Here is a 25,926-nt window from a genome sequence, read left to right as displayed (position 1 = left end):
TTGCAACTCTTACTGTACACTGCAGGGAAAATGTAGTAGTAGAGACCGGAGCCGTTTGTCACGTGTTGGTTGTATAGACTGTAAATTAAGAATGGACCAATTAAAGCATTCTTCTTCCTGAAGCCAAACAGGAAATGGCGGCAGGCTCTGGAAGTTCCAACAGGTTTGTCATTAATACCTCCACGTGTTTGTTTTTCATAGCTAAGCATATTTTCATTTCTGCCCCATTTTAAATAATGGAACTGGCTCCAAATACCCAACCAAATTGCTAGCATGAACAAACATCAGTTAGCCCACTCTGAACGCTATCGGGGAAACAACTTAGTCCAGTCTTAATTTACAGTCTATGGTTGGTTGTTACGTTGCTTATCATAACCACACTAGAGGGCACAGTTTTTTAGGACTGATATATGTATAATATGTTCCTTGGCACTCTTATTTTCTTGCAATATAAATGTGACTAGCTGACAGCAACAGGTGATAGTAAAGAAATAAATCATGCAATTGTTTAGAGAGGGTGCTCTATGTGTTACGGCTTCACTCAAATTGCCTCCACTGAAAATAATGTATTAGCAAATGGCTTACTGCTCCAATCTTTAGCATAATTTATTTCCCTTTACCCAGCAGAAGATGAGTCCAGACATTCAGTGTGTTCAGGAAATGGGCCTGGATGTAGTTTCCCTGTGTTTATTACCTCCCTGTTTGTGTTCATAATGAAATATATTGTGTCTGAATATTATTCAGACACTCACCGGGCGCCTCTGTGATGTCGCTGGTTATGGACCCGTCTCCAGTCGAGCTTTTCTGCTTGCTCTCTTTGAACAGTTTCCGCCTCTTGGCCCAGTGGTCAGTGCTGCTGCTGTCCACTGGCTTCAGGAGTTCTTTGTTTTCCGAAACTGCTACACACATGGTATTGTATTATTAAACAGCCTTTCAAAGACAAACCTTGTGTTGCGAAGGATGCACTTACATCTACACAGTGTCCCGTCGTCTTCTTCGATGTTTTGTTTTGAAGCAGGACAAGCCAGAGATATACTTTTGAGAGGATCACTTCCGCCACTCACTCCTGTTTCCGAATGATGATCGGAAACCTCATCACTTATTGTTGAGAAAAAACATGTGGTATCTCCTAGATTTGCTGGAGCAATCTCCTCTGCCGTGCCCACTGAAGATGTCACATCATCAAAGCCTTGTCCAGTTCCCAATGCAGGCCTTGAGGACGGGAGCATTTTCTCCACAGACCCACAACATGAGGGAGGTGTGATCTGTATTTCCAAAGCTCTCCGGTATAGCTCATCTGTTGGAGACTCTGAGCTCAACTGACAATTTACTTGATCAAATGCGAGGTGTTCTTTGCTGCCTTGTTCATCGGCGCCGGTGCTGTTTACACATGACTGGTCAGTGTCCTGCTGCCTGCCCATGTTTAAATGATAAAGCCCATAACAGGTTTTTCTCCAGCTTTTTTTTTCTTTGCAAGCATTATAACTTCTGATCACTGCAAACTTATCCACATCCATGTTCATGCTTCCTTGCCGCTCGGCCTGAGAGTGACCATGCAAAGAGGAGGTGGTATCGGATGAAAAGGATTCCCTGAAATTCATCAGATGGTCTTCTTGAAGAGATCCAGAGGTTCGCATCAGCCTTGGAAATGTCTGACGTCTTCTCTTTGGTAATGAGCATGTCCTGTGCTCCACGGTGGCTATGCTGTTGTTTCTGAGCCACAGTTTTGTCTCCTGCAGGTCGATAAAGTCTTTTGCAAAGCTGGACCTGTTTGTGGATACAGACGGTCTCATAGACATAGGGTCATAGCCCGAGTCAGACAGCTGCTCAAGCTCAAGCCCGCCCATTACTTCTAAACAAAATGGATTCTCTGATTTACAAATCGGTTCTCCCTGTTTGTAATTGGGACCACAGGCGTCAATCCGACACGATGCTACCCCATGAATAAGATCATCCAAAGTGCTGTAGTTAGTGTTTGAAAATTCTTGGGGTGGAGGTGGGATGTCCCAGGATTGGTCAGTGCTGTAACTTTTGCCAAAATATTTTCTTTTATACACAAGTGGGGGGTGATCTAAAGAATTACTTGACAATGACAAAGGTTGGCGATTGCAACAAGGCTGGGTGCTGCCTGGGGTTTCTGAAAGAGTGCCTGGAGAGGTGGTGTTTGACCAGGCTTCTGTTAGCTCTCTCTCACAGCTGAAGGTGAAGTTAAAGTGCGGCGAGTAGTGGCTGTGAATGGTCCAGGCTGGAGGTGGTTGTTCACTGGAGGGCGTCCGCTCACACGTGGCCCTAAACACCGTCTCCTGGCCCTCTCCCTTCTCATTATACAAAACAAATGATGTCTTGACTCCAGCTGTGTTGATCTCCTCCAGCTCCAGTTTGACATTTGAGCCTTTACAGTTGATCTTCATAATGCTCTTCCCTGCGTTGGCTGCGGTGGCCAGTGGCTCCTGTGACTGTTGAAGCGTGATGTTTGGTGTTGAGTCGTTGTCTATGTCATCCACAGACACAGATGTCGCAATCTTCACACCCTTTGTTTCATCATTCGTCGTTGCTGTGTAAATATTTCTCGGATTTGGAAACATATTCACTTGATTACCATACCTAAACCTCTTCTCTTTTGGTGGAATGTACTTTTCATCATCCTCTGATTCTGCAAACTCCTTCCCAAATGAGTCTGTTTCGCCCTTTTCAGCAACTTCCTCTTTGTAATTCTTGTTTGGCTTTGCGAAGAGATACTGGGAGGCACTCTCTGAAAGCAAGGCACAGGTGTTGATTTAGCGTGGGCAAAAATGTGACTGACTTAAGCAGCATTAAGCTAAGTGTGGCCAAAAGCTTTAACTCACGTTTGCTGCTGCTGGAGCTCTTCCGCCGCCGGCTGCTTCTCCTCCTTCCCCTTTTACTCATTCTGGACAACCCCTGAGGATGACTGAAATTCAAGCACAAGTCCATTGATTATAAGTGTGGGCGTTATAAATATGGAATAACCATGGTCTGAATTTAATAACAAAGTTTGAATTGAGCAACCTCCAAAGTGAGCTATGTTAAGAAATACTGCACGTGCATATTAACAATCGTGTTGTCTACAAACAGAGCTTCATGTGTTTGCAAGGCCACACATGAACACGGTCTTGGAGTCAGAGCTCCAGTCTGTTGTTTGCACACAATGAAGGAAACTGTTGCGCCAAGACATCTGTGAAGCTTCCGAAATAGATTAATCCATATGGAAACAGGATCGTCTTAATTAATCAATGGTGCCATCTGCTATTTGGAACTTGAGTCCATGCCATTCATGTTTAGGGATTATTGGATCAGTTTGTTTATCATTTAAAACAAAGCCCATTGTCGTTAAAGCTGGGGAACCGGATTTCTGCTGTTCAAAAAATGTAATGTTTAGTTTTGGCCCAAACTCATTTCTAGCTCTCACAATCCCTCCTGCAAGCCCAAATTGTTCAACCAATTCATTCTATGCACCTTTGAAGCAGGGGACTCCACCCCCAAAACAAATTTCACTAAGTGACATTAAACTTCCATCGCTCAATGAAAATTTAGGTGAAGACGATCTGTTTTTTGCTGCGTTTACAAACACTTTGTGATGCTAAAAATAAATGTACACTACAACAAAAAGTCAGGTACCCCAGCTTTAAATAAACGTATATATAAAAAGTTTTCTCCAGTGCTTCCGAGGTGCGCTTTCCAAAACAGGACCATACCCTGAAAAACAGTTTAACACCATTTTTGTTTCATGGAGAAAAACCTGACATATCCCAGTGTTGTCATTGTCATTATCGACCTGGAGTGAACTATTAACTTGGCCCTAGAGCGCTCAGGGTTTGAAGGCATGAGAAATACACAATGGAAACTCATTCCACAATATTTTTCATCCCCAGAATGCCCAATTGAGGACCTGCGAACACATCTGTTGAAATGATATTTCAAACGGATATATATTCAAGTACTTACCTTGTATGTCAGGGCCGTCAGGGTCCCATGTGTCTCTAACATCACCAGTGTGTTCATCTGTGGCAGCTGTGCTCTTCACACGGCCTCATGCGCGCCTCAGACGCTCTACTTCTTATTGATACTATTCTCAACTCAAAGCTGATTATTAGGTCTAAGCTCCTGAGCCACTAGTGATGTCAATGTGAGCCTTGATAACGCTCAGCAACAACAAAGAGGAAATTGAAGAATGCTCATTTTTGGCTGAATTGTGCCTATAAGGTAATCAATGTGGGGGGTGGGAGTCACAAAATAATTTGGTTTATTTTACATACTTCTTATATAATATATATATTTTTCTTTCTTTATTTTTTTGTGTTATGCCATATATATATGTGTGCATGTATATACTCATATAACCATGAACATGGTTCATATAACCATGAACAAAAGGAATCACCCTCTCTCCACATGTAAATCTTAATGTAAAAATATTATCCACTAAATCTCAAATTCAATTCAAATTTAAAAGTAGTTTTACATTTTTCATTTGGCTCCTAAACATTCTCAAATTACACAGGGTCACAAAGTTAATTCTTAATTAACAAAACTATTAAATATGACATCAGAAGTAACAACAACTCTTCATACAGAATAGAAATGGAGGGTTCCAAGTCCATTTAGTATTTAGTTTGGGCACAGCAGAACATGACATATTCGGTTGCAAAATTTTTTTTGAGACTTCTGTTAGCCATGACTCAGCTTTTTGTGCCAAACAAAATAAATCTGCAATGAAAAGTAGAAGCCTATAGTGCACACGTGACACAAATAAAAATAAAATGACTGCAACCACAGAATGATGCTTTGCAAACACTTTATTACACAAATACAATTGTTACAGAAAATAGTACTCTTGCAGCAAAACCAGTGTGTCACAATAAATATTTGATAGTCCACGTTTGGTCAAAACATATAAAATGCAAGTTTTATGCCATGCTATTAAGGTCATCCATTCAATGTATGTCAGACAGTTAATATGTGGGGGCGCTAGTCTAACTTGATATACTGTACATGTAAAAGCACAACTGAATCCACATCACAGTGCAAGTAGCCTGAAGTAGCCAAAGCAGCGTTTTGAAATATAGAACTTGATTGAGGCTCTTGCTCAGTAAAGACTATCCCTGCACATAGGAAACTTTGATTTGTTTTATAAAACAACAAATATTAAATATATCTGAACACAGCCATTTGTGCTGAAGTTTGGCACATAAAGGTTAATGCGAAGACAAATTGGCGCCGTACAATTCTTTTATTGGTGTAATTTCTCTTTGTAAAATCAATTTGCTGCTAATCACAACCTGATTCCAGTGTATTTAAGATTAACCAAAATTAAGGCAACAACATTGTTGGAGGCTTAAGAACAGACTGGCAGTTAATGCCGCCTAACAGAAATTTAGAGGTCACAATGAGCTGCCAACTCTCTCATTCAGCTCATAATGAAGGAATGAAGTAATGGGTGACAAAAGTATAGTTTTGTACGAAAATGAATGCAGCTACATACCTTGTAAGGCTTATATATTTTTATGGATAAAAAAAAGAAAATAAAGTAGCTTGGTCTCACCTACCATCATTTACAATCAACATTTTACAAATGTTTAATTTAGTCCAAAATGTTTGGTCAGTAACAGCTGAAGCATTTCCTAATTATTATTTTTTCTAAACTTAAAACACAATGTGTGCACATCAGCCATAACAGTTACAGTGATTAGGACTCTGTTGAAGGAAATGGCCATACACATAAACAGACTCATAATAATATACTTTCTCATTTGAAATAGAAGATAAATTTATATATTACAAGCTCTCTGAGCAGCAGCTATCGTTCCTGTTGTGCATTTTGCCAAGGAAAATGCTGAAGGAAGGCGAAATACAGACAAAGGCACCAAATTACAAGAAAAATGCTACAAGACAAAAAAAGGTGTTTCAATAAATACATAAAGATCAATGTTTGTTGGCACTACTGTACTATAGTGCTGTTGTACAATTACCTTTTAATTATAAGATCATAAACAACTTAATTGTTAAATAAAATATCTATAATTTAGTTGGGTAAAAAAAATAAAAATCAGTAAACAATCTTCTGCATTTCAGTGAATGGCCCCATTTAGATCCTACATAACCAGAGTTATGTGGTTAGTGCTGTTTGTACAGCAGTATCAGGGCAACTGTTAGATCAATGTCTTACCCTGCTTTTGGCCATATGCACAAATGTATCATTATGTAGACAAACAGTCACATTGTCTACGATAGCCATAATGATATAAAAGTGACTTTTGGTGTGTTCCCTCAAAAAGTAATGTGTATCATTGAACCTAGAAGCACCTTACCCTCCATACGAAAAGAAAGCCATTGGGTATGCGATGTCAGGCAGAGTGTGTTTTTTTCCCTTGCAATGAAATTTAAGTTTTTTTGTTTTTGCCTTCCAGATTAACTACTCATTTTAATTAACTACAAACATGTGTTTATATGGAGGACCAGGACTGCCAAAACAATAACTGTATAAATAGATTAACGTTCATCGAATTGTCATACTTACTTAAATAAGGATAGAATTTGCAAAGACAATATATGTCTTTACTCGCACAGTGGCGAGTAAAGGTAAGAAGACCATTTGGAATTTCTCACATTTCTGCCTAAATCGGCATAGGGTTTTGATGTTCATGCACTGTTACATTTTTCTCCACGCAAGACGTAGTGTGTTCTTCCCAAACTATTCAACTTTAGGTTAATCAGTCCACTGAATATTTTGCCAGTAGTGCTGTGGAGCATCCAAAAGCTCTATCGCAAACCAAAGTTGAATAGTTTGGGAGGAACACAAAACGTCATGTGTAGAGGACAAATGGAACAACACATCAACATCAAAACCCTCTCTACACTACAAAATTAATTCACAAGTTTATCACAGTATTTTGCAGAAAAACCCGAGACATTCATAACATGCATGGAATAAGTGACTGAACCCCTGTATTAAATATCTGCTGATCCTTCTTTAGCAGCAATAACTGCTTTTCTGTAGTTGCAGATTAGACGCTCACAACGGTCAGGATGAGTCTTGTACCATTCCTCTTTACAAAACTGCTGCAGTTCAGGTAAATTCTTGGGGTGTACTTACTTATTCCTCCCTGTCCTGTCCTGTGAATGTTTACATGTTATGACCAATAAAAATGATAAAATGTAAATGTTTGGGTGGTATTAGTTTAAGCAGACACTGTTTATCTATTCCTGTGATTTTGATGAAGATCAGACCACATTTTATGACCAATTTAGGCAGAAATGTGAGAAATTCCAAACTTGAATTGAATTATTTACATTTATTGTTTTGTCAGTCCTGGTCCTCCACAGTTTGATGCATGGAGTTACTGCTAACCATTGTGAATAATTATTAACTATCCTCAATTTATTTACATTGAAAGATAAAATAACCCAATAATACACTATAAATATCAAAATAAAGAAAATAAAGAAAATATCCAATGGGAACAAACACAATAGTTACAAACATCCTGGCACTGTAAGTCTGAGCCGACCGTCTATGATGTGCGTGGGGGAGGCAGGGCAGAGTACTCCTCATTCTCTGAGTCGCTGCTGTCCTCGTCGATCCTCTCCTGGTCACTGCCCTCAGTGCTCAGCTGATCAAAGCCCTGCCGAGTGTAGCCTTTATGAGTCGCAAAAAAATTGCCCAGGTTCAGGCCGCCCACGGCTTTCCCTGAAAGCACAATCAGATACAGAACTTAAAGTTCCTGTCATTTGTGTGATCATCACAGATTTGTGATATAATGTACCTCTTAGTTTTCCCAAAATTCCTCCTACAGAAGGCGCATCAGATTTCACCTCAAATTGGTCTGCAAATAAAAAGGGAGATACGAGTTTGACAGCAAAAACACATAGTGAGCATTGATAAATCTTTACACTCGGTAGAGAAAGTTTTCAAACCTTTTAATTAGTTCAGTTATGTAGCTAAAACTATATTAACTATACATTGCTAAAAATCCACACTGATTACACTATAATATCCATTAAAATGCCTGATTGTCAAAACTTTAAAGAAAGCATTATACATGCGTTTCCCATGACATCACACAAAGTGTCTGTGATTTTTACAGTTTGTCATGTCAACAGAATCTCAGTCTGAGTCAGTGTTTAAGCTGCTCAAGACGTTAGCATGCTACAGGTTAGCAACTGTCAATCAACTGTCAATGGCTTCAACACGATAAACTCATGTGTGGCTCACATCTATGAACACTGAGGAAATACTACAGTAACAGCTCAGCTCTGACCTCTGTCACATGTTGTTTCCATGGCTAGATGTTTGGAGTGTGGTTCAGGGCTTTCTCTTGGAGAGGTCGGAGCTGAGCTGTTGAAGCTAAATGCTAACCGGTAGCATGCTAACATCTTGAGCAGCTTAAACACTGGTTTCTTCACATAAACTTGCGTCTCCAGGGCTGTGTTTTTACTGTTATCTCTACTGTCATCCCTGAGTAGTGATATTGTTACATGTTGTAGTACTGCACAATTCTACTTCAGTATTCAAAATGGCCGCCATAACAACAAAAGTCACATGACTGAAATGCATGTATAGCATAGGAATAAGCAGAGGGGTATGGATACTTTCTGAACCCACTGTACAAGGGGTGCATACTTCTTTTCCTGTAGCAGATGAACGCGCCCATGACGACGACTAACAGTAGAGGGACGAGCAGCAGTGTAGTCATGACGGCGGGGAACACACTCGGATCCTTGTCTGGCTTCGCGTCTACTTTATTCTTCTCTTCAATCGACACCATTTTCTGTGTCTGGGGAACCACGGTCTGCTTCTGTGGAACTGCAGTGGCGCTTACAACTTTATGCTCGGACTTTGGCTTGGGCTCGGGTCTGAGTTTGGTTTGGACAAATGCCTCCACTTCTGCACAAAATACTCACAATGAAACCACACGAAAAGCAACAGGAAATGTCATGTAAAAAAGGACAAAGTATAACATCACCTTCTAGCTCCTGCACTTTAATCCCAGCCTTTTTGACAGAGCGATGCATTTCTGAATAACAAAACAAAAAGATTAAATTACAACATCGCAAATCTATGAGTAAAATAAGCTCTTTCGTTTTCTTTACTTACTCTCTGAAGTAAATTTATAGGCTTCTTTTGTCCCAACATCACCAACAAACACACTGCCATCTTTGGTCACAGCAATGTCATGAGGCATTTCAAAGTCCTGTAATGAACCCAGAAATTAAGTTCTGCCCATTTTCAACAGACTTCCTACAGCAGGGGTTGGCAATTATGTGTCGTGCAGGGCCCATTTTCATCATTGCCCAAACACCAAGGGCCTAACCTCACTATTGTAGCCCAAAGGAGTAAAGAATGTTTTACATCATGGGTGGGGAACCTTGTCACAACAAGGGCCAAATAAATTTTTATAAAGTACTCCAAGGGCCTTACATTAGATCCTTTATTGTTTGTAAACATTCTAGGCTTAGCTGGAAGCAGGAAGCTAGATTCCTATCTATTTCCATCGTAGCTGTCGTCATAGTAACAATAAACAAATGTCTAACTGTTGTTGGAAATATCAGATAAACCTTATTTTATCGTCTCAAATGTCATTCTGTTCTCGCACCTTAAGCCACACCAAGACCATTTTTTTAGTTGTAGTTTTACACTTATAATCGCTAATTTTAGTTTAATCTTATTCCTCTTGATTATTTCCTGCCTGCAGCAGGTCACTGATGATGTCAGGTGAATCCCCCAGCCAGGTGTTTCTGACCACCAGCCTGGCTGCACATCATGGGGATGCTCCTCACTGCTCCTACAGGTCGTCCCAAGCGGCATTGAGGATGGGTCAAATGCAGAGAATGAATTTCCCTATGGGGATTAATAAAGTATACCTTAACCTAACCTTAACCTTAGCAGCACAAGGGTCTATTTAGCGACAAACATTCTAGAGTTCATACAACACTGAAGTAGGACTGATAGTATGGAGGATCATCATTTCTATGCATGTCAGAGTCACATAATGCGATGGCTGGAATTGTTTATCTTTGTTGAGGCGTCTGATGTCAGCTGATAGTGATGCTACTCGAAGCTGCTTTTCCTAGCTTTGGTCAGTCTTGTGCAAGCTGCTTGCTCTGACGAAGAGCATTCATTTCATCCAAACACATTTGTTTCGAGGTGTAATGGTGCTCGAGATTTGCCTTCTTCATCACTGCCAGCCCCTCGCCACATACTCACACACTGGCCTTTCACTTTGACAAAGAAGAAATCATTTGTCGATACGTGACGCAAAATCACATGTCCCTGATCTATAATATATATCAAATATGAAAAATGGCTTGGGAGGCCTGGTCAAATGGTCTCGCATACGGCACTGAGGAGAAATTTAAAAAAATACTGACAGTATTTCCTGCATTTTAGAGTTAAACAGGTATTTGATCTCTTATTTGCATAATAATATTTCTCAAAATCATCTTTGGGGCCAGAGGTTCTGTACAGAAGGGCCGTATTTGGACTGTTACCATAGTAATTAGCAATTCAATATTGTTTTTAAAGGTCAGATCAATGTCCTCAACATGGCTTTTGTAACATGAAATATCCATGTGACTGAAGCCCATGGATACGCCTCTATCTCACTGAGTAGCTTGCCTTGTTGTCTGGCTGGAAGGTATCAATTATTTCCTTTGTAGAATAGTTGATTACAAAGCCCTTTATAGGTGCAGCTGGGTCATATGGAGATTGACCATTTACAGCATAGATCAATCCATCTACGAACAAAAGGATGCATGGGTTATCGTTCAATTTGTAAATGTAAAACACAGAAACAAAACCTTGACATAAGTTTGGACATTACCTCCAACAGGGCTGTATGCGATAGCAAAGACTTCACCAGCAAAATCCTCTTTCTTTATTTCTTTGACAAACTCCCCGGTTTCAGCGATGAAGCACTGGATACGACCGTTTTCCCTGTCAGCCACACACACTTCACGCCTGTCGGGAAGGAAGACCAGACTGTGGGGTATTCTGAACGGGACACGCCTTCTTCTGTCTGAGTAACCTTCCAAGTAAAGAAAACAGTTTCATGTTACAAAATAATGGCAATCACTTCCCAAAACAGATTCCCCAAACCTTTAAAAACATCTACGTAAGTACAACACAATGACAAACATCTGCTTTAAATGATTTATGCACCCATTATTTGTTGTAACTGAAAGGTAAATATTCATCATGAGTGGTGGTAACAATACCTGCGCCCCACTGAGACATGTATTCGCCCTCACGAGAAAACTTGAGTATTCTGGCATTGCAATAGCCATCTGAAATAAAGATGTTTCCATTTTTACTGTCCACTGCAACATCGGTGGGTTTGCAGAAGTGGTAGTGGTCACTTCCTGGTATAAAAGCCTCTCCCAGAGTGACAAGTTTTATGTCTCGGCCATCACCGCTCATTTTAAACACCTGGTAAACACAAGTATATGCACAACATTAAAGAAATGAATTTAAAGAATGCCCACTGACAATACTCTAATGTGAATGATTATAATAAAAAAATGTATCAGCATCACTAACCTGATGAAGAGCAACATCAGTTACCCAGTAATTGTCTCCGTCTGTAGTTATTCCATGAGGCATGTAAAACCTTCAGAAACACAGCTCTCTTTAGTTAAATACAAAAGGTGCATTTTTATGTATCCAATCATACAAAAAGGAGCCATTATTCCTCACTTGTCTCTGCCAGATGCCCTTAGGAGTTTGCCTTCATCAGTGTCTAGAACCAAAATGGTGGATTGCTGAATTGGTCCAAGACTTTTCTGTTGGTATCTCCCATTTGAATCAAATGATCTGGAAATAGATGTGTGATCCTTATAATCATTTTTACTCTGACATTGTACTCATCATATAGTATTAAGTCGAGATGCACTTACTTAAGGTCCCAGGAGCGGACACCACGATGGAAAATTACCAGGTTTGAATCGGAGTCTATGGCGAGTCCAGATACCTGTCCCAGCTGAATGAGTTCCTGAGGCCAATCGGTCTCTTGCTCCAAATGAAAATCTAAAGAAAAACAGAGGTATGTTTAAAGTCAGGTTCAGATAATCTGCCAAACTGACAAGACATGAAGCAAAACAACAAACAAAACAAAAGCAAAGACAGATACAAGGCAGAGGAGCAGGTCTGACTGGTAAGCTTCACTATGATGAATACTTCCTGGACGAATGAGAGCCTTCACAAACCGTGAGAGGGAATGACACAGCAAAAGTCACTGAAATGGTAGATAACACATCAAAATGCAGGAAGTACAAAAGTGTTTTTAACTGATTGATGGAGCCATTTGCAATTGATCAAAGGACACTGGCGGCTTTTGAAATGACTCAAATGTGATGGTGCAAGACAGGCATGTGAGCACAGGATAAAGTGTGTAAAGAGATGTCCACACAGCGGCAGGTAAGGCAACTGAAGGTGCAATTATGAAGCTATTGCATTAGTTTGAAGCTTTGTACAGAGTTTGCACAGTCCTAGAGGTCCGGAACTCACTATGAGGTATAAAGTCTTTACACACCTACAAGTTAAAGGTTGTGCCTTGAAGAAAAAGCAAAATGATAGGATTCTGATGTCTCATGAACTCAAATACAATTTTACATACGCCTGCTCCCGTCTCTTTCACGTCATTACACACTGTTCACATATTGCATTGAATCTATACAACTTTTCAAACTGTGTACAATGAATATAACATAGAATGGGGCGGAAAAAAAGCACACACAACGCCTGAAAATTAAATGTTTTTCACAACTGAAGAAAAAACACTTTTCAGAGGCATGAATACATACAGTTTAGAAATGCTAAACTGTACAAAACAAACAAAGCAATGAGGGCAGCAGCGACAGCATGAAGTCCACAACACTTGCTGGACCCACCTCGTCCTTCAGCTAGCAGCATGCTTCGTTGTGGCTTTGCCATATCCTCAAGCTGATGGAATTTGTGGACTCTGTCCCTCACCAAAACTGGATCTTTCCTGGCTCTATAAACAAGTTTACCAGTAGGAGAGCCCAGCTCCTTGTTTAGCATAATGTTTTGAATATGAGCCACCAGCTCGTCCTGGGCTCTAAGCATGTTGCTGGAGCCGAGCTTGTGAAAATAACCTACATCTTTGCTCTGCCCTAAGAGCTTCGAAAATAGTGAAAACAGGTCACCTGCACAAAGACAGCAAAGAATAGCAATAAAAGACAAGGAAACGGACTGCAACAGGCTAAAGCTTCATGTGCTGATAGACGAGTGAAATATTCAATGTGTGCATCCATCTAGTCCAAATAAATACTCTTGAAACTAAGTTAAGAAGGAGAAGTAAGCCAGCAAGCAAATGGTGAGTAATGATGAATGTCAATAAAATGCCTGCTACATTCGGTCACTATGAACAAACACTTAGATATACAGTGCATCTGATAAGCATTCACATCCAATTACTTTTTCCACTTTTCCCAATGTTACAGCCTTATTCCAAAATGGATATAAATATATATTTTTCTCATCACTCTACACACAATCCCCATAATCATGTAGGTAAAGACATCTTTGTAGGTGTATTAAAAATCAAGAACTGAAGTATTCACACCCTTTATTTAATACGTGGTTGAGGCACCTTTGGCAGTGATTACAGACTCAAGTTTTCTTGGCTCTAATAATAATATTGCATTGGTCTTGTATATCGCTTTTCTGGACACTCAAAGATGCTTTACATTGCGATATTCATTCAGTCCATACTCGGTGGTGGTACGCTACGGTAGCTACTATTGTAGCCACAGCTGCCCTGGGGTAAACTGACGGAAGCACAGCTGCCAATCAACCACTACCAACCACTCACTGGTTCAAGAGTATGAATACTTAATTATACTTGATAATTGATTTTTAATACATTTGCAAAAATGTGTAGTGTAGATTGATGATTGATTTCTTTTTTTTTTACCATTTTGGAATAAGGCTGTGACATAAATAATTTTAAAATGCACTGTAAACCTGGTGTAAATAATGAAACTGTAACTTAAAATGACTGCCTACAAAATGAAGTAAAGAATAGTGTCACATAGGATAACTTTAATCATCCAATAAATGCACATTTTAAAACCAATGGGAAAAGAAAAATATTGCTTGTGCTGGTTGTGAATGTGGGCACTGTGCTGTGGTTAATGGGTCAAAGACAAATTACAACTAGCTGCTGCTGTAAATAATTGCCTTAACTGCTATCGCGTGACCACAAACATATTTTGAATAATTAAAATTTTAGCTAATATCATTTCATAACTCAAATCTGATTAAGCATCTGTTTTTCCCAGATTGAAAAATAAATCACCTTGGTCCAGACTCTGAGCAGCATCTTCCGGGGCTTGATCCGGGTGCTCTTTAAAAAGTAACACAGTTCAGTCAATTTGAGTTTTAAATTATTTAATATTGAAAGGTAAATGTGTGAAATACCTGAATGTCCCATATGCATCGAATGCATTAGGCTCGGCGGCACAGTAATGGGGACATTGGCTTCAGCTGGGATTTTCTGGAACAACTCTTTAGAGCCCGTGCTCATACAGTTGAAGAAGGGAATGGCGTGCTTCCTGTCCATGTAGTACATAATGTAGAAATTGCACATCTCATCATCTGAAGTGCCACTGCACCAGGAGCAGAGACAAGAGCATCAGCACACATATCCAAAATAACTTTAACATAACAAAAGAGGTGTTGTACCCAATGTAGGTTTTGGAAGTTTTCCCTTCACCAGTAAAAACACATCGAGCAGCAAGAGTGTCACCATATTTAACATCCACATCCTTTTTAGCAGGATAGAAAGCCTGAAAAAAATAGTTATGATGTAAAGTTCATTATTATGCAGCAAAGCTATAGCTATTTATTTATATTACTGTAACATACCTGTGGAAGCTGAGGGGACTGTCTCCCGATCAGGGTCCACTTTCCATCTCTGACCCTGTAACCACTCACCACTTTGCCTAAAACAACATTGATTCATTGTGAATCCAGTGGCCCATTCACTCAAGCCTCTGACAATAGTGCCACCCCCTGTATCTTTGATACGACTTACCAAGGCGATGAGTGTGGGTCCTGAAGGCAAAGGGGTAGATGGGGGGCGAAGTGTAATCACAGGCAGAATCAGCATTTGTTACTGTAAAAGAAAAAATAACTCACTTTTTTAGTTGTGGCACATGTTGGAGTTTAAACAAAGTTTTGTTTGAGTTTGAGCACATTTTCAATATTTTGCATCATAACCAATTTTAAATACTTTGAACCAAGTGGTTATTGTAACTGAAGATATGAAGTGTATAGTTATCCAGTGTGACCTCCCAATTTATCTGGTACAGTCCCGATTTTGAGCCCTGTGATATGGAGACCGTTATTGTCTGTTTGAACGTCGGGTGTGGGCCAATAAACGCAGCCTTCAGCTGAACACACAACTCTACGTATATTTGCATAAAATACAGACAGGTTGCTGGTTTGCGATGGACACAGAGACCGTTGTAAACTTTGAGGAGAGAAGGCCATTTCCACAGCAGCGGACTGGACCGCAGCGTTTTGCGGGTGATTCCTCAGTCAAAAGTGAACCGCTCTGGTCCCAAAAGCTGCTCCAGCCCCGGTCCACTTCAGCCCTGGGGCCTGGAGCAGTTTGCCGACCAGACCGGTTTGGTTTGGTCAGGTATTTGAGTCGGTAGTCAGCTTGCATATTCAAAGCTATTTCTTAAAGTGCTGCACCCGTTTAACTTTACGTGTGTCTTTGTTGTTTTGCTTTGGCCCCTGTGTTAAACTTTTTTATGTAATGTGTATAATTGCAATGTTTAAAAAAAAAACTTTCTTTTTCATCTTTACACAGCTTAAATGCCTAATTAAATCCCATTATTGTGCTTTTTCTTTTCTCTCAATAACTTTTAACCTGGTGCTTGAAAACCCAACAACTCAATAAAGACTTACCAGTGCTGGTATAGGCTTGGAGTCTATTTTATTTATTTGCACTAATTTGTGTATTTTGAATAGTTGATACTGTTATTTAAGCCTATTATTTTCTGAAAATATCTAGCCATATCAAGACAAGAAAATAAACCACAAACAACGCAGGAGTCAAGACAAAGACCAACTCAGGCCTAAACCATGTAAACCAGAACTAAAACAGTCTCCTGCAGAAATAAACAAGACAAAGGCGACGAGGGGGGGAGATAAAGTCTTAACCAGTGATCCTCAAACAACACGCCTCAGGTCTTGGTCCAACAGCTGTGCAGACACAGGCTGAGCCGGCACCTGTCTGTGGCCAGACTGAATGAAAAAAAATGATAAAAGCGCACTTGAAACAAACTTGCGGGGGCTGCCCCTCCCTAAATGAACCAGTCCCAATTGAACTGAACTGGTCTTATGGAAAGGGGGCTATTGAAACTCCAAATGTGAGCCAATCTGGGACATCCGTCTGTCTCTCACTAACACCTTGCTAAAACAGCTGTCCTCTCTTTGCTTACACATAGACACGCGCTACATTTAGTTGGTGAATTGACACCATTCAAAACACTTCTCAGCTTGTGGTAAATTCTTTCAAGAGCGTAACACGAGTGCTGTGTGGATGGACGTTATATAGGCACGCACATCAACAACGGGGCACAAGGACCCAAGCCCCGTACATATTTTAATATCAGTTTTATATTTACACGATGCTTTACATTCATTCACTCCACACTGTGTCCAGGGGTAAAGAAATGTATTTTGGTACAACAATGATGCATGTTCTAAGTCAAGTATATATAAAACAACTTTATTCATGTGCCACTAATTGACCAATAAATTCCACTGGGTACAATCGTTTTAGAAGGAAAAAGTCAGACAGGAAAACTGAAACAGCCAAACAAATACTTCTAGATTTGTCTATGCACTTAATACACAGTAGTGCCACAAATAGACCAATAAATATTAAGCCACAAAAGTTCAAACATACCTTGGTTTCCTGGAGGAATGACCGTGTCCACAGTCATAAGGAGATATATGCCAGCGGTAAATGGCTGCCTAACACACACACAAAATATGCTTAGCTTTTAAGGTGACAAATAAAACCAATAAATGTAAAAACTCTCACGGTTGGGTTGTCAGAGTCAGGGAGAGTCCAGAGCAATCCCTATGATGATCTGCAAGAGAAACCAGACATGTCTGAATGAGTCTTCTCAAGATCACAAAAGTATGATTTAAACCCACCTCTAAATGCAGACACATCACCATAGTGCATTTGTAACACAAAGTAGGGCTTTCCTGTAGAACCTCCAACTTTAAACCCAACATCTACAATAAAGAAGCAAAACAGATGTGTGAACAACATTGTGAGGCTTTTTTAAATGTTCATTGTAGATATAGTGTGTTAATAAGTATATTAAGCAGCCAAACTGACCACAAACAGTGGTACAATGTCCCAAATGAATAAAGTATACAAAATAAAAAAGGAACATATCAGATAATTATTCTACAAATATTGTAACTGCTACCTTTTGGTAGTTTTGTCGGTGGTGCATTTCGAGCCCAGGCGTACATAATGGAGGACTCGTCTTTACATGTTCCGAGTGAACCACCACAATCCCTTAACAGAGAAGGAGTCAGACAAGAAAACACATATTGATGAAATAGCCGCATAATTAAACAAATTGTAGACTGGTCTATTCTAAATACACAGCAATGCCGGCGATTTTACACTGGTCGTATAATTTTAAGAATGTTTTTGGAGTGCGCTTTCATTTCTGTTTTTCTGAACATTTGAATATCTTCCAGCCTCCCACATCAGTGAAGAAGATTTGGTAATGCTTTAGAATATGCTCTTTGAATATCTTTACTACACCTTGACACGTAGTTACACGTTGTACTTCCTTGTTACATATTGTTCCCCCTTGTTACATTTTGTACTTCCTTGTTACACATGTAAGAGTACCTGCACTTACATGTGTAATTACTTTCTTGTTACCCGTACTTACACCTGGAACACGGGCTGTATTCTAAAGTGTTAGCGAAGATTTACACTATTTCCAAATCATTCTATGTTTTCAAAACTCTCCTATCCACCAAAAATCAACCCATTGTAACAAAGCTGCTACAAAAATCAATCAATGTTGACTAATCATTCAGGTTAAAGCTGTCCTGAACTACAGGAATGGGTGCATTCCCAGATCACTAAATGCTCCACCTTTGAAATATCAAAATAACTTTGTAGGGTTCATGAATGACACCTACTTTTTTCCAGGAGTATAGCTGAGGGTCATTTTAAGGTTAAGGTATACTTTATTTTGCCCTTTAAGATGTTGTTGCCTTATTTTTATGTTGAAAAGCAGATTCTATTGAATTCTTCTCTCAAAACACTGCGAGTAGAATGAGTCACCCAAAAAACATCTTCAGTCTAAGTCAGAATTCAGAGTGTCTAATCTACATGGGCAATGATATACGATTTGCTCTTGTTATCTACTTTGTTATAAACGTATTGTGCACTGAAGCGCCCAGGTCCGTTGTCAGGGATACCAAAAGCAGTGCCCAAGTTAAACAAAAACTAAAGGAAATGTAATGATTCATAAATATAATACATTTTGCTTCGTTTTTTTTGTCATTGACCCACTGATACATTTCCATTGAAGCCCAACATGTAAAAATAGCCACGGTGTTGAGGCTTACCAGTGACCACTTGTCGAGGCAGGAGTCTGGCAGCCATAGAGTAACATGTGATGAACTGTGTCCATACTGGCATAAGGAGTAAAGTCCACTGTGGACACAATCAACGCAGCAAACATTAAAATTACGTACGTTTTTACATCATAAATAAAGATTATACAAATTGAATGAACAGGTACCTACCAATGTATACATCTTGATTGGTTACAGGAACAGGAAATGCCATGCACATGTAAGAGTCCGACTGAAACATTTTTACGACAATGCCCATTAGATTTACAGCTAATAATACAGGAAATGAAAAATCCTGGTCCTTACATGTGGAGGAACAACACGTGGCATTCGAAGGTCTACTGTGAAATTATTAGAGTTGCCCCGGAACAGAGGTTGTCGAGACGCTGACCCACAGCTACCAGGCTCATTTCCATATGACCTGACGGGCACAAGAGTCATATATTACACGACCTTAGACATTAATTAAAACTTATTAAAGGGATATTTCAGGATTTTTGACATAGGGCCTCATGTCCTACTTATCCAGTGTGTTATTTTTTTTATTCATGCAGTCCTTTATTTGAAGAGTTTAGTGGTGCTAGGCTAGTGCTAGGCTAGCGCGTGTCTATGTATTAAAAATCTCTTCAAAATCATGGGGTAGTCCTCCAAACGTTACCATATCGGATTTGTAGAAAGCTAACTCCCCCGCTGCGGAGCTTACAACCAGGAAGCTGATGCTGCTCAAATATAAATTATTTTAAATGCAAAATGGATATGTTTCAAAAATGATTCAGTCAAAACAGACAGTTATACCGGTAGTCTGGTGTTATAAGTCATTTGCCTCAGGTGCACTGTGCTTGGGTCAGACTGTTTTTAATTCAAGCTACTAGTTACCATAGACATGCGCTAGCCTAGCACTAGCCTAGCACCACTAAACTCTTCAAATATAAGGACTGCATAAACAATAAAAAAAAATATCTCCAGAAATCAACAACACTCTGGATAACTAGGAAATGGGGCCCTATGTCAAAAATCCTGAAATATCCCCTTGACCTCCCAAATGCATACCTTTTAAATCGGTTGAGTGGAGCGCTCATCTCCAGGCAGCGGGCAGCACCGATGACTGCCAGTGTCACCACACAGTAAACAGAAAGAGCCATCGTGCCCAAACACTGCACCGTCCACCTTTCCCTGGATTACAATGGAGCAGTAATACGAGAAAACCTTGGCGTGATTTCACATGGGAAGCCAATCTTACTTGTTATCCCTGATGTTTCGGACACGACTGACAAGCTTGACCTCAGATTTTTTTTTTACTCCGTCATCATTCTGCTTGGTTCGGTTCCCGCCTTAGGCAAGAATATGCAAATACCTAAAAGAAATAAATAAATAAAAGTACTCGAATTATTCTTGAACAGAGACATTGTAACACACCTGCAGATACAGAACACATTAAACACATTAAAGGGACTATACAGAGTTTAAAAATGTTAAAACTAAGTATTTTTGTCCCCCTACATGTTCCAGCCATGTCCTAATGTGTAGAATGAGCTCTGACCTGTTCACCACAACTGCCTCTAAAATCCTGCACTGTCACTCAAAAAGGTGTTAATTCGGGTCCGAAGTGTCATCATGCACGAGCTTAAAGGAATAGGCCACCGTTTTTACATACTGAGATATGTTCTTACCTTAGCTTTGACGAGTTCTTTAGGACCTGTCTGATCTTCATCCGTGCCTTCTATCACGTAAACACAGCGCAGACGGCGTTAGCGTTTAGCCTCTCCCTCTCTCCTCTATAGCTCCAAAACAGGTCAAGGTAGAAGCTACCAAGCTCTTCCACGTTTTCCCTATTTAAATATGGTTACGTGAAGTGTTACACTACAAAGTATAATTACACAAAATTAAACAATGTGGATTTTCTAAGCGGATAAAAGCGGGAACTATATTGCAAGGCGTAATAATACCAGGAGTAATTTGGCATCCGCACAGTAAAATGAAGATTACTGCGCAGTAAAATGAAGATTACTGCGCCGATTTCGAACAGTGGATTCTAAATATACTGTCAATGGATTGAAGGCACGGGTGAAGATCAGACAGGTCCTAAAGAACTCGTCAAAGCTAAGGTAAGAACATATCTCAGTATGTAAAAACGGTGGCCTATTCCTTTAATATAGAAGGTCCAGTTACGCATAAGACCACAGGTGGCAGTAGTGAGTGTAAAATGACTAACTTGCATCTAGCCCCTTTAACATTGTGCACAAAATGGGTACGGTAAGATCTGTTTCATGGAATTTAAAGACGGAAGTGATCAAAATGAATAGATGATGTTTGTTTTACTTTTAGCACTTCTTAATCTATTACAGTGGAGTTTGAGGAACACTGGGCGGTACTCAGGGTCATCTGTTATTTTAGACTTCATTCAATTTAATATAAGATTATATTTGCTTTTGTAATGCATTGAATGCATGTGCCACTTTGGTTTAGAAATGTTTACTCAAGGTTTAGACACAATTAATCCAATTTGGGGATATTTTACCCCTCCTGGAACCACCTTAACGTGGTGGAGGGGTTTGAGCACCAGAATGATCCTGGGGGCTCTGTTGTCGGGGGCTTCGTGTCCCTGGTAGGGTCTCACAGGGCAAACAGGTCCTAGGTCAGACAAAGAGCGGTTCAGAAGCCCCTTATGAAGAGGCCCGGTAAGAACCCTGAGGCCGTCCTCCCGTGGACTCACCACCTGCAGGAGGAGCCATAGGCCACGACCCGGCAAGGAAAAGTGAAGGAAAATGGATGGATGGATGGATGGATGGATATCATCCATAGCATATCATTATCACAATGTTCTGAATTTTGACACAAAATGGTAACAGTTGCACCGCTGGACCATTTCCCAAAACAGTAGTAGCAGAGAAGACACAAATGATACTTTATGTAGGCTACTTTTGTTACATTTAGCTTTGTGATTGCACAGTGTAGTCTGTGACGATGTGTGGTGTGTGCACAATGGCATGAGAAATCAAATCGTTCCATTGTGAAGTTGCATTGTCACGTTATATGATCTCCCAACATAATAATCCTTCACGAAACCCATCAATGCGTTGTGTGTGTGGCAGCTGTGCCCATTTGAGGGAGGTCTACAGGCTGCATGGGGGAATCGTGTTGACGCGGGTGAGTCATCGGTGATCGCTTCGTGGGGTGGGGTAAGGGCCGATGCTGCGGTGACATCACGAGCCTCGGAGGAGATAGAGGAAACTATGGAAACAGAGCTCGGCCCACTGAAGACTAAAGGCACATATCACCCTTTAAAACACCAGGGCCAACCAAGTAACTGTGTTTGCTCTATCTGACAGTAGTTATTAACAACACTAAGTGACTCAGAAACAAGACAGATACAGCTGTAACTGTCATGACTGACATATGGAGTAAATCAGCATTGGAAGTACACGGCTGCTATGTCGCCACTCAGCACATTTGACTAAATATTCTCACAATTAAACCATTGTTGTTTCAGATCAGTCAAGACATGATTTAGGCGCTCACTCTTCACGCCTAGAAAAACACAATGCTTTTCCTCCCTCTGCGGCTAAGATATCACATTATTTACCCATCGCCAACACGTCCGACTCACAGCCACTCAAGCAGGGCAAAAATCAACATTCTGGTAACATCATAGCTTACAGAGCTAACAATCACAGCGAACAGCGCTATTTCATGAGAAGGAGTCACTATAATTAGAAGGTGAACACGACCACCGCCAGGTCTAAAGTCAAATCATTAAAAGTTTACGATTTGCAGCAGTCTGTAGCAAAACGTTTTACAAAGTACAAGTGTGTAAACGATACCTGTTCGCAGCAGCAGCTGTCTCTGAAGCCTCTGAGATACGACGATAGCTGATGAGATGTTGATTTCCGGTCTAGGACTTTCACAATATAGGTCTACTCTAATCACACTGTGTAAACATAACGCTTACCTTCTTTCAGGACATGACTCTTTTTTTTACCTGTACCTCTAAAGTTGTCTTTACGCTCTCAAAGTGTATTGAGAACAAAACGAATGAAGTCAGCAAGAGCTACATCAACGTTTGAAAGTTTTAGTGAAGTCTTATTTCCTAAACCTGACCGGAAGTCCTCTCCATCGTCTGAAGCAAGTCCCTTGGTGCTGGTAGCCCTTCGTCCATTTGTAAGTTACCGCAGCCCCCGTTGTATGCGATTAATACCAAAATATGTACGTTAATGCAGCGCCAGGTAAGTTTAAAAATATATATATATTATTTAAAATAGCTGCACAGGCGAATTACATCTCATCGTTGCTTTACCGGAAGTGCGCAAACTCATTTCCTATTCTAAACATCTTAGCCTCAAGTCTCTGTAAATATTTGTGTATTTAACAAATGCAAACATAAAGCAAACAAAACGCAAGACAAAACATGGTGATCTACTTTTGTATAATTTGGCTATGTAGTGCGGTGTAAAAACAATCACAAACAATAGTGGATGTAGTGAAACTGCAGAATAAACCATAACGCGTTTTACTTGTGCATTTTGTTGTGTTTAAGATGCAGAATACCTCTAGTCGCAGCAGCAGCAGCAGGTCTCTGTCCCACGGCGCCTTTGTGGTGGCGGTGTGCCTTGCTGCTTTGCTCTTATGCAATGTCTTCATCTACTTCTATCTGGATTCGATGTACAACAACAATGGACAGCAGGTGTCTTCTTCAACTGGCTGCAGACCTGGACAGTTTAAGATGCCCACAATGAAAAACTGCACTCCGTGGCTTCAGTGTTCACAGATAAATCATGACGTGCACAAGTTAAAGCACATTGGCCAGGGAGCAGTAAAGAAGGTAATTAGTCATCCTTGCAGCTTGATTACATTGCAACTTTATTATGCAACAATAAAGCATTTCCGATCACAGATTTTATTTTATGTTCCGCCAGGTGTATCTGGCAGAATGGAGGAGTCAGAAGGTTGCCTTGTCCATTCTAACTGCGTTGGAGTACAAAGAAGACTTTCTCCATGGCTTGTCCATGCTCCAGGCCTTGCAGGGCCCCAAGGTAGTTCAGTTGGTTGGTTTCTGCCTCAAAGATCATGCCTTGGTGACAGAGTACCACCCTCTTGGCTCACTGCTAAACCTGGATCCAATTCTTTCACAAGAGCACTACCTCAAACACAACACATGGCAGGTGCGGCTCAGGCTGGCCATGGACTATGTCTCCATACTCCACTACCTCCACACAAGTCCAGCTGGGTGTCGTGTGATGTGTGACTCAAACAGTTTAGAGAAGACCTTGTCCCAGTTTTTGTTGACGAATGATTTGCACCTTGTAGTGAATGACTTGGATGCTCTTCCACAAGTAGACAAATCCCACGGTGTATTAGTAAAGTGTGGCCATCGAGAACTCATTGGGGACTTTGTTGCTCCAGAGCAGTTGTGGCCATTTGCAAGCAAGCCCTTCTCAGACAACCTCATGCCTGGGTATGATGAAAGGACTGATATATGGAAGATACCAGAAGTGACGCAGTTCCTCATGGGAAGAGTTTCTGGGGGGGATTTAGTTCATTTCCATCTTTTTCAAATCCATGAAGAATGTAAGAAAAAAGACCCAACACTTAGACCAACAGCTCAACAGGTCTTAAATGTGTATAAATCTGTTTATAGCAATATGGTGCGTGACAGCTCAGGTGTGAGAGAGATGCTCTAAAGAAAAGTAATGCAGTGGAATAATTATCGATTAATAAAATGTTAAATTGATTTATGATTCTTTGTTTTTAACAAATACACATTTATTTAACAGCGAAAATACAAAGAACAGGTTTGATATTTTGTCTAAATTTTGTCCGTTTTCCCTTCCTTTAGCAGTAAAACGTTCCTCTTCATGAGCCGATTAAAGTGCATTTCTCCTCGCTTTGCGTCTATAAGCCTCTCTGTATTTAACCATGAGGGAGAGGAGAGACCGTCTTCGGGGAATTGTGCACTATGTGCGGATGTGTCAGTGCTTTGACAGGTCGATGCCCGTTGTCATGGGAATAAGTTCGTTGAACAGCTGATCTCTGCTATGTGGCTGATGTTGCGATGTTGGTGCAGGCGCGTGTGATCATGGACTGAACTAACTTTGGAGTAAATGCAGATGGAACAACCGGCGACCTACAAGACACTAACATGTGTGAAAATGGCCTTAGAGACAATCTATAACCTTGGAATCAGTGCTGCAGCTTGGCAGTCTTTAATGAACTGATGGTAGGGAGTGTGAACCATACAAACGATGTAGCGGTAAAACAAAGTAAGTAAGTGCTTTGTCATTGTACAATCGTACAACAAAATTGTGTTCAGGTGTTAGTCCTGAGTGTAGGGGAAACCGCAGTACGGGGCTGGCTGCCTTCAGTCTCCTCTGCTCCTCTGAAATGGTGCACCGCCTCCTGGGTTTGTCCCTGTTTCAAAGCGTGGTGTCCTGCACTGATCAGGAAAGCAAAGACTTTAATTATGGCCATAAAGAAACACACAGGCCTGTTCATCAGTGATTACTGTATTCAGATGTCCACTGATACTAAAATTGAAACCAAAGGTTCATGCTGTATACACATATTTTTCAACAGACGCGTAAATGCGTCTCAAAATGTTTAATCGTATTTATTATAATGATAAATATGTGTCACTCACAAGATAAATGAGATTTCCATATTTCCGGAGCAGAGCAGGGTTCACTACCGACGACACCTACAGACAAAAAAACTCAAAAAGACACAGCAGCTAAATCACTTTTAAATTAGGATACTGTTTCAAACTGCGATTTTAATGTGCACCAGCAGGGGGCAATGTCATACTTACATGATCCAATAAACATTGGATCTGGTAACAAAATGGAGAATTAAACATTTTTTGGCTTATTGTAGTGTTTTGCAAAAAAAAAAAAGAGCGTACATCAGTTAGCGGAAGGAACATCACACATTGTTTGTGAGTATTTTAACATTTTAACATTTTAAACCATCATTTATGATCAAATGTAGGTAAAAGCATTGGCAACATTTTATAAAAGTAGATGTAACTAAAGACCTGGTTTCTTAATTTCCTCAAGGGACAATTGAGAGCTCTGGAAGATTAATTCATGGTTAATTTATATCTGTGATGTATTCCGCCTTTTTAAACTGATACATGTAACTATAAAGCTGTCATTGCATTACTGTGCGAAGAAGGCGTTGAGAGCAAAGAATTGCAACGAATTTTGTAGGAGCCAAATATGGCATTATGTAGCCTATTTGTGTTTTGACCTGTGTGCACA

At 40.2% G+C, this 25,926-nt stretch overlaps 2 protein-coding genes across 6 annotated transcripts; one reads left to right on the top strand and one right to left on the bottom strand.

Annotated features, from left to right (window-relative positions):
- Nucleotides 1-7,299: 7,299 nt before the first annotated feature.
- Nucleotides 7,300-23,335, bottom strand: pam (peptidylglycine alpha-amidating monooxygenase). 4 transcript variants are annotated; one of them, XM_079581890.1, is made up of 27 exons: nucleotides 23,219-23,335; nucleotides 19,914-20,027; nucleotides 19,724-19,846; nucleotides 18,980-19,094; nucleotides 18,845-18,905; nucleotides 18,665-18,752; nucleotides 17,497-17,588; nucleotides 17,213-17,296; nucleotides 17,097-17,145; nucleotides 16,959-17,026; nucleotides 15,072-15,152; nucleotides 14,903-14,979; nucleotides 14,720-14,823; nucleotides 14,456-14,643; nucleotides 14,334-14,381; nucleotides 12,904-13,179; nucleotides 11,911-12,040; nucleotides 11,711-11,827; nucleotides 11,555-11,624; nucleotides 11,233-11,443; nucleotides 10,839-11,042; nucleotides 10,634-10,752; nucleotides 9,113-9,209; nucleotides 8,982-9,032; nucleotides 8,639-8,902; nucleotides 7,782-7,841; nucleotides 7,300-7,705 (listed from the first exon to the last, which is right to left on the bottom strand). In XM_079581890.1, exons 3-27 carry the CDS (start codon nucleotides 19,813-19,815, stop codon nucleotides 7,530-7,532), a joined length of 2,922 nt encoding a protein of 973 aa, XP_079438016.1. In that variant the 5' UTR covers nucleotides 19,816-19,846; nucleotides 19,914-20,027; nucleotides 23,219-23,335; the 3' UTR covers nucleotides 7,300-7,529. The 4 variants fall into 4 exon arrangements, with proteins under 4 accessions (XP_079438016.1, XP_079438017.1, XP_079438015.1 ...); XM_079581891.1 differs by lacking the exon at nucleotides 23,219-23,335 and adding an exon at nucleotides 22,495-22,607 and having other exon boundaries at nucleotides 8,639-8,899; XM_079581889.1 differs by lacking the exon at nucleotides 23,219-23,335 and adding an exon at nucleotides 22,495-22,606.
- On the top strand, nucleotides 22,670-24,383 carry pomk (protein O-mannose kinase). Of its 2 annotated transcripts, none has more exons than XM_079581924.1 (3): nucleotides 22,670-22,831; nucleotides 23,208-23,492; nucleotides 23,587-24,383. In XM_079581924.1, exons 1-3 carry the CDS (start codon nucleotides 22,706-22,708, stop codon nucleotides 24,349-24,351), a joined length of 1,176 nt encoding a protein of 391 aa, XP_079438050.1. In that variant the 5' UTR covers nucleotides 22,670-22,705; the 3' UTR covers nucleotides 24,352-24,383. The 2 variants fall into 2 exon arrangements, with proteins under 2 accessions (XP_079438050.1, XP_079438051.1); XM_079581925.1 differs by having other exon boundaries at nucleotides 22,740-22,896.
- The last annotated feature ends 1,543 nt before the right edge of the window (nucleotides 24,384-25,926 follow it).

Source organism: Gobius niger, assembly GCF_951799975.1.
Source record: "Gobius niger genome assembly, chromosome: 2".
In the NCBI taxonomy this organism is placed as follows: domain Eukaryota; kingdom Metazoa; phylum Chordata; class Actinopteri; order Gobiiformes; family Gobiidae; genus Gobius; species Gobius niger.
The sequence above is the reverse complement of the archived record's forward strand: the minus strand, read 5'-3'. Positions and strand labels throughout refer to the sequence as shown.

Excerpts from the sequence above, each read along its gene's own strand:
- pam (XM_079581890.1), bottom strand. The coding sequence starts at position 19,815 with ATGGCTCTTTCTGTTTACTGTGTGGTGACACTGGCAGTCATCGGTGCT. Across the intron at positions 19,095-19,723 it reads CCACTCAACCGATTTAAAAG|GTCATATGGAAATGAGCCTG; the intron begins GTATGCATTTGG and ends TGTGCCCGTCAG. Across the intron at positions 11,625-11,710 it reads AGGGCATCTGGCAGAGACAA|GTTTTACATGCCTCATGGAA; the intron begins GTGAGGAATAAT and ends GTGTTTCTGAAG.
- pomk (XM_079581924.1), top strand. The coding sequence starts at position 22,706 with ATGAAGTCAGCAAGAGCTACATCAACGTTTGAAAGTTTTAGTGAAGTC. Across the intron at positions 22,832-23,207 it reads TGGTAGCCCTTCGTCCATTT|ATGCAGAATACCTCTAGTCG; the intron begins GTAAGTTACCGC and ends GTTGTGTTTAAG. Across the intron at positions 23,493-23,586 it reads GCCAGGGAGCAGTAAAGAAG|GTGTATCTGGCAGAATGGAG; the intron begins GTAATTAGTCAT and ends ATGTTCCGCCAG.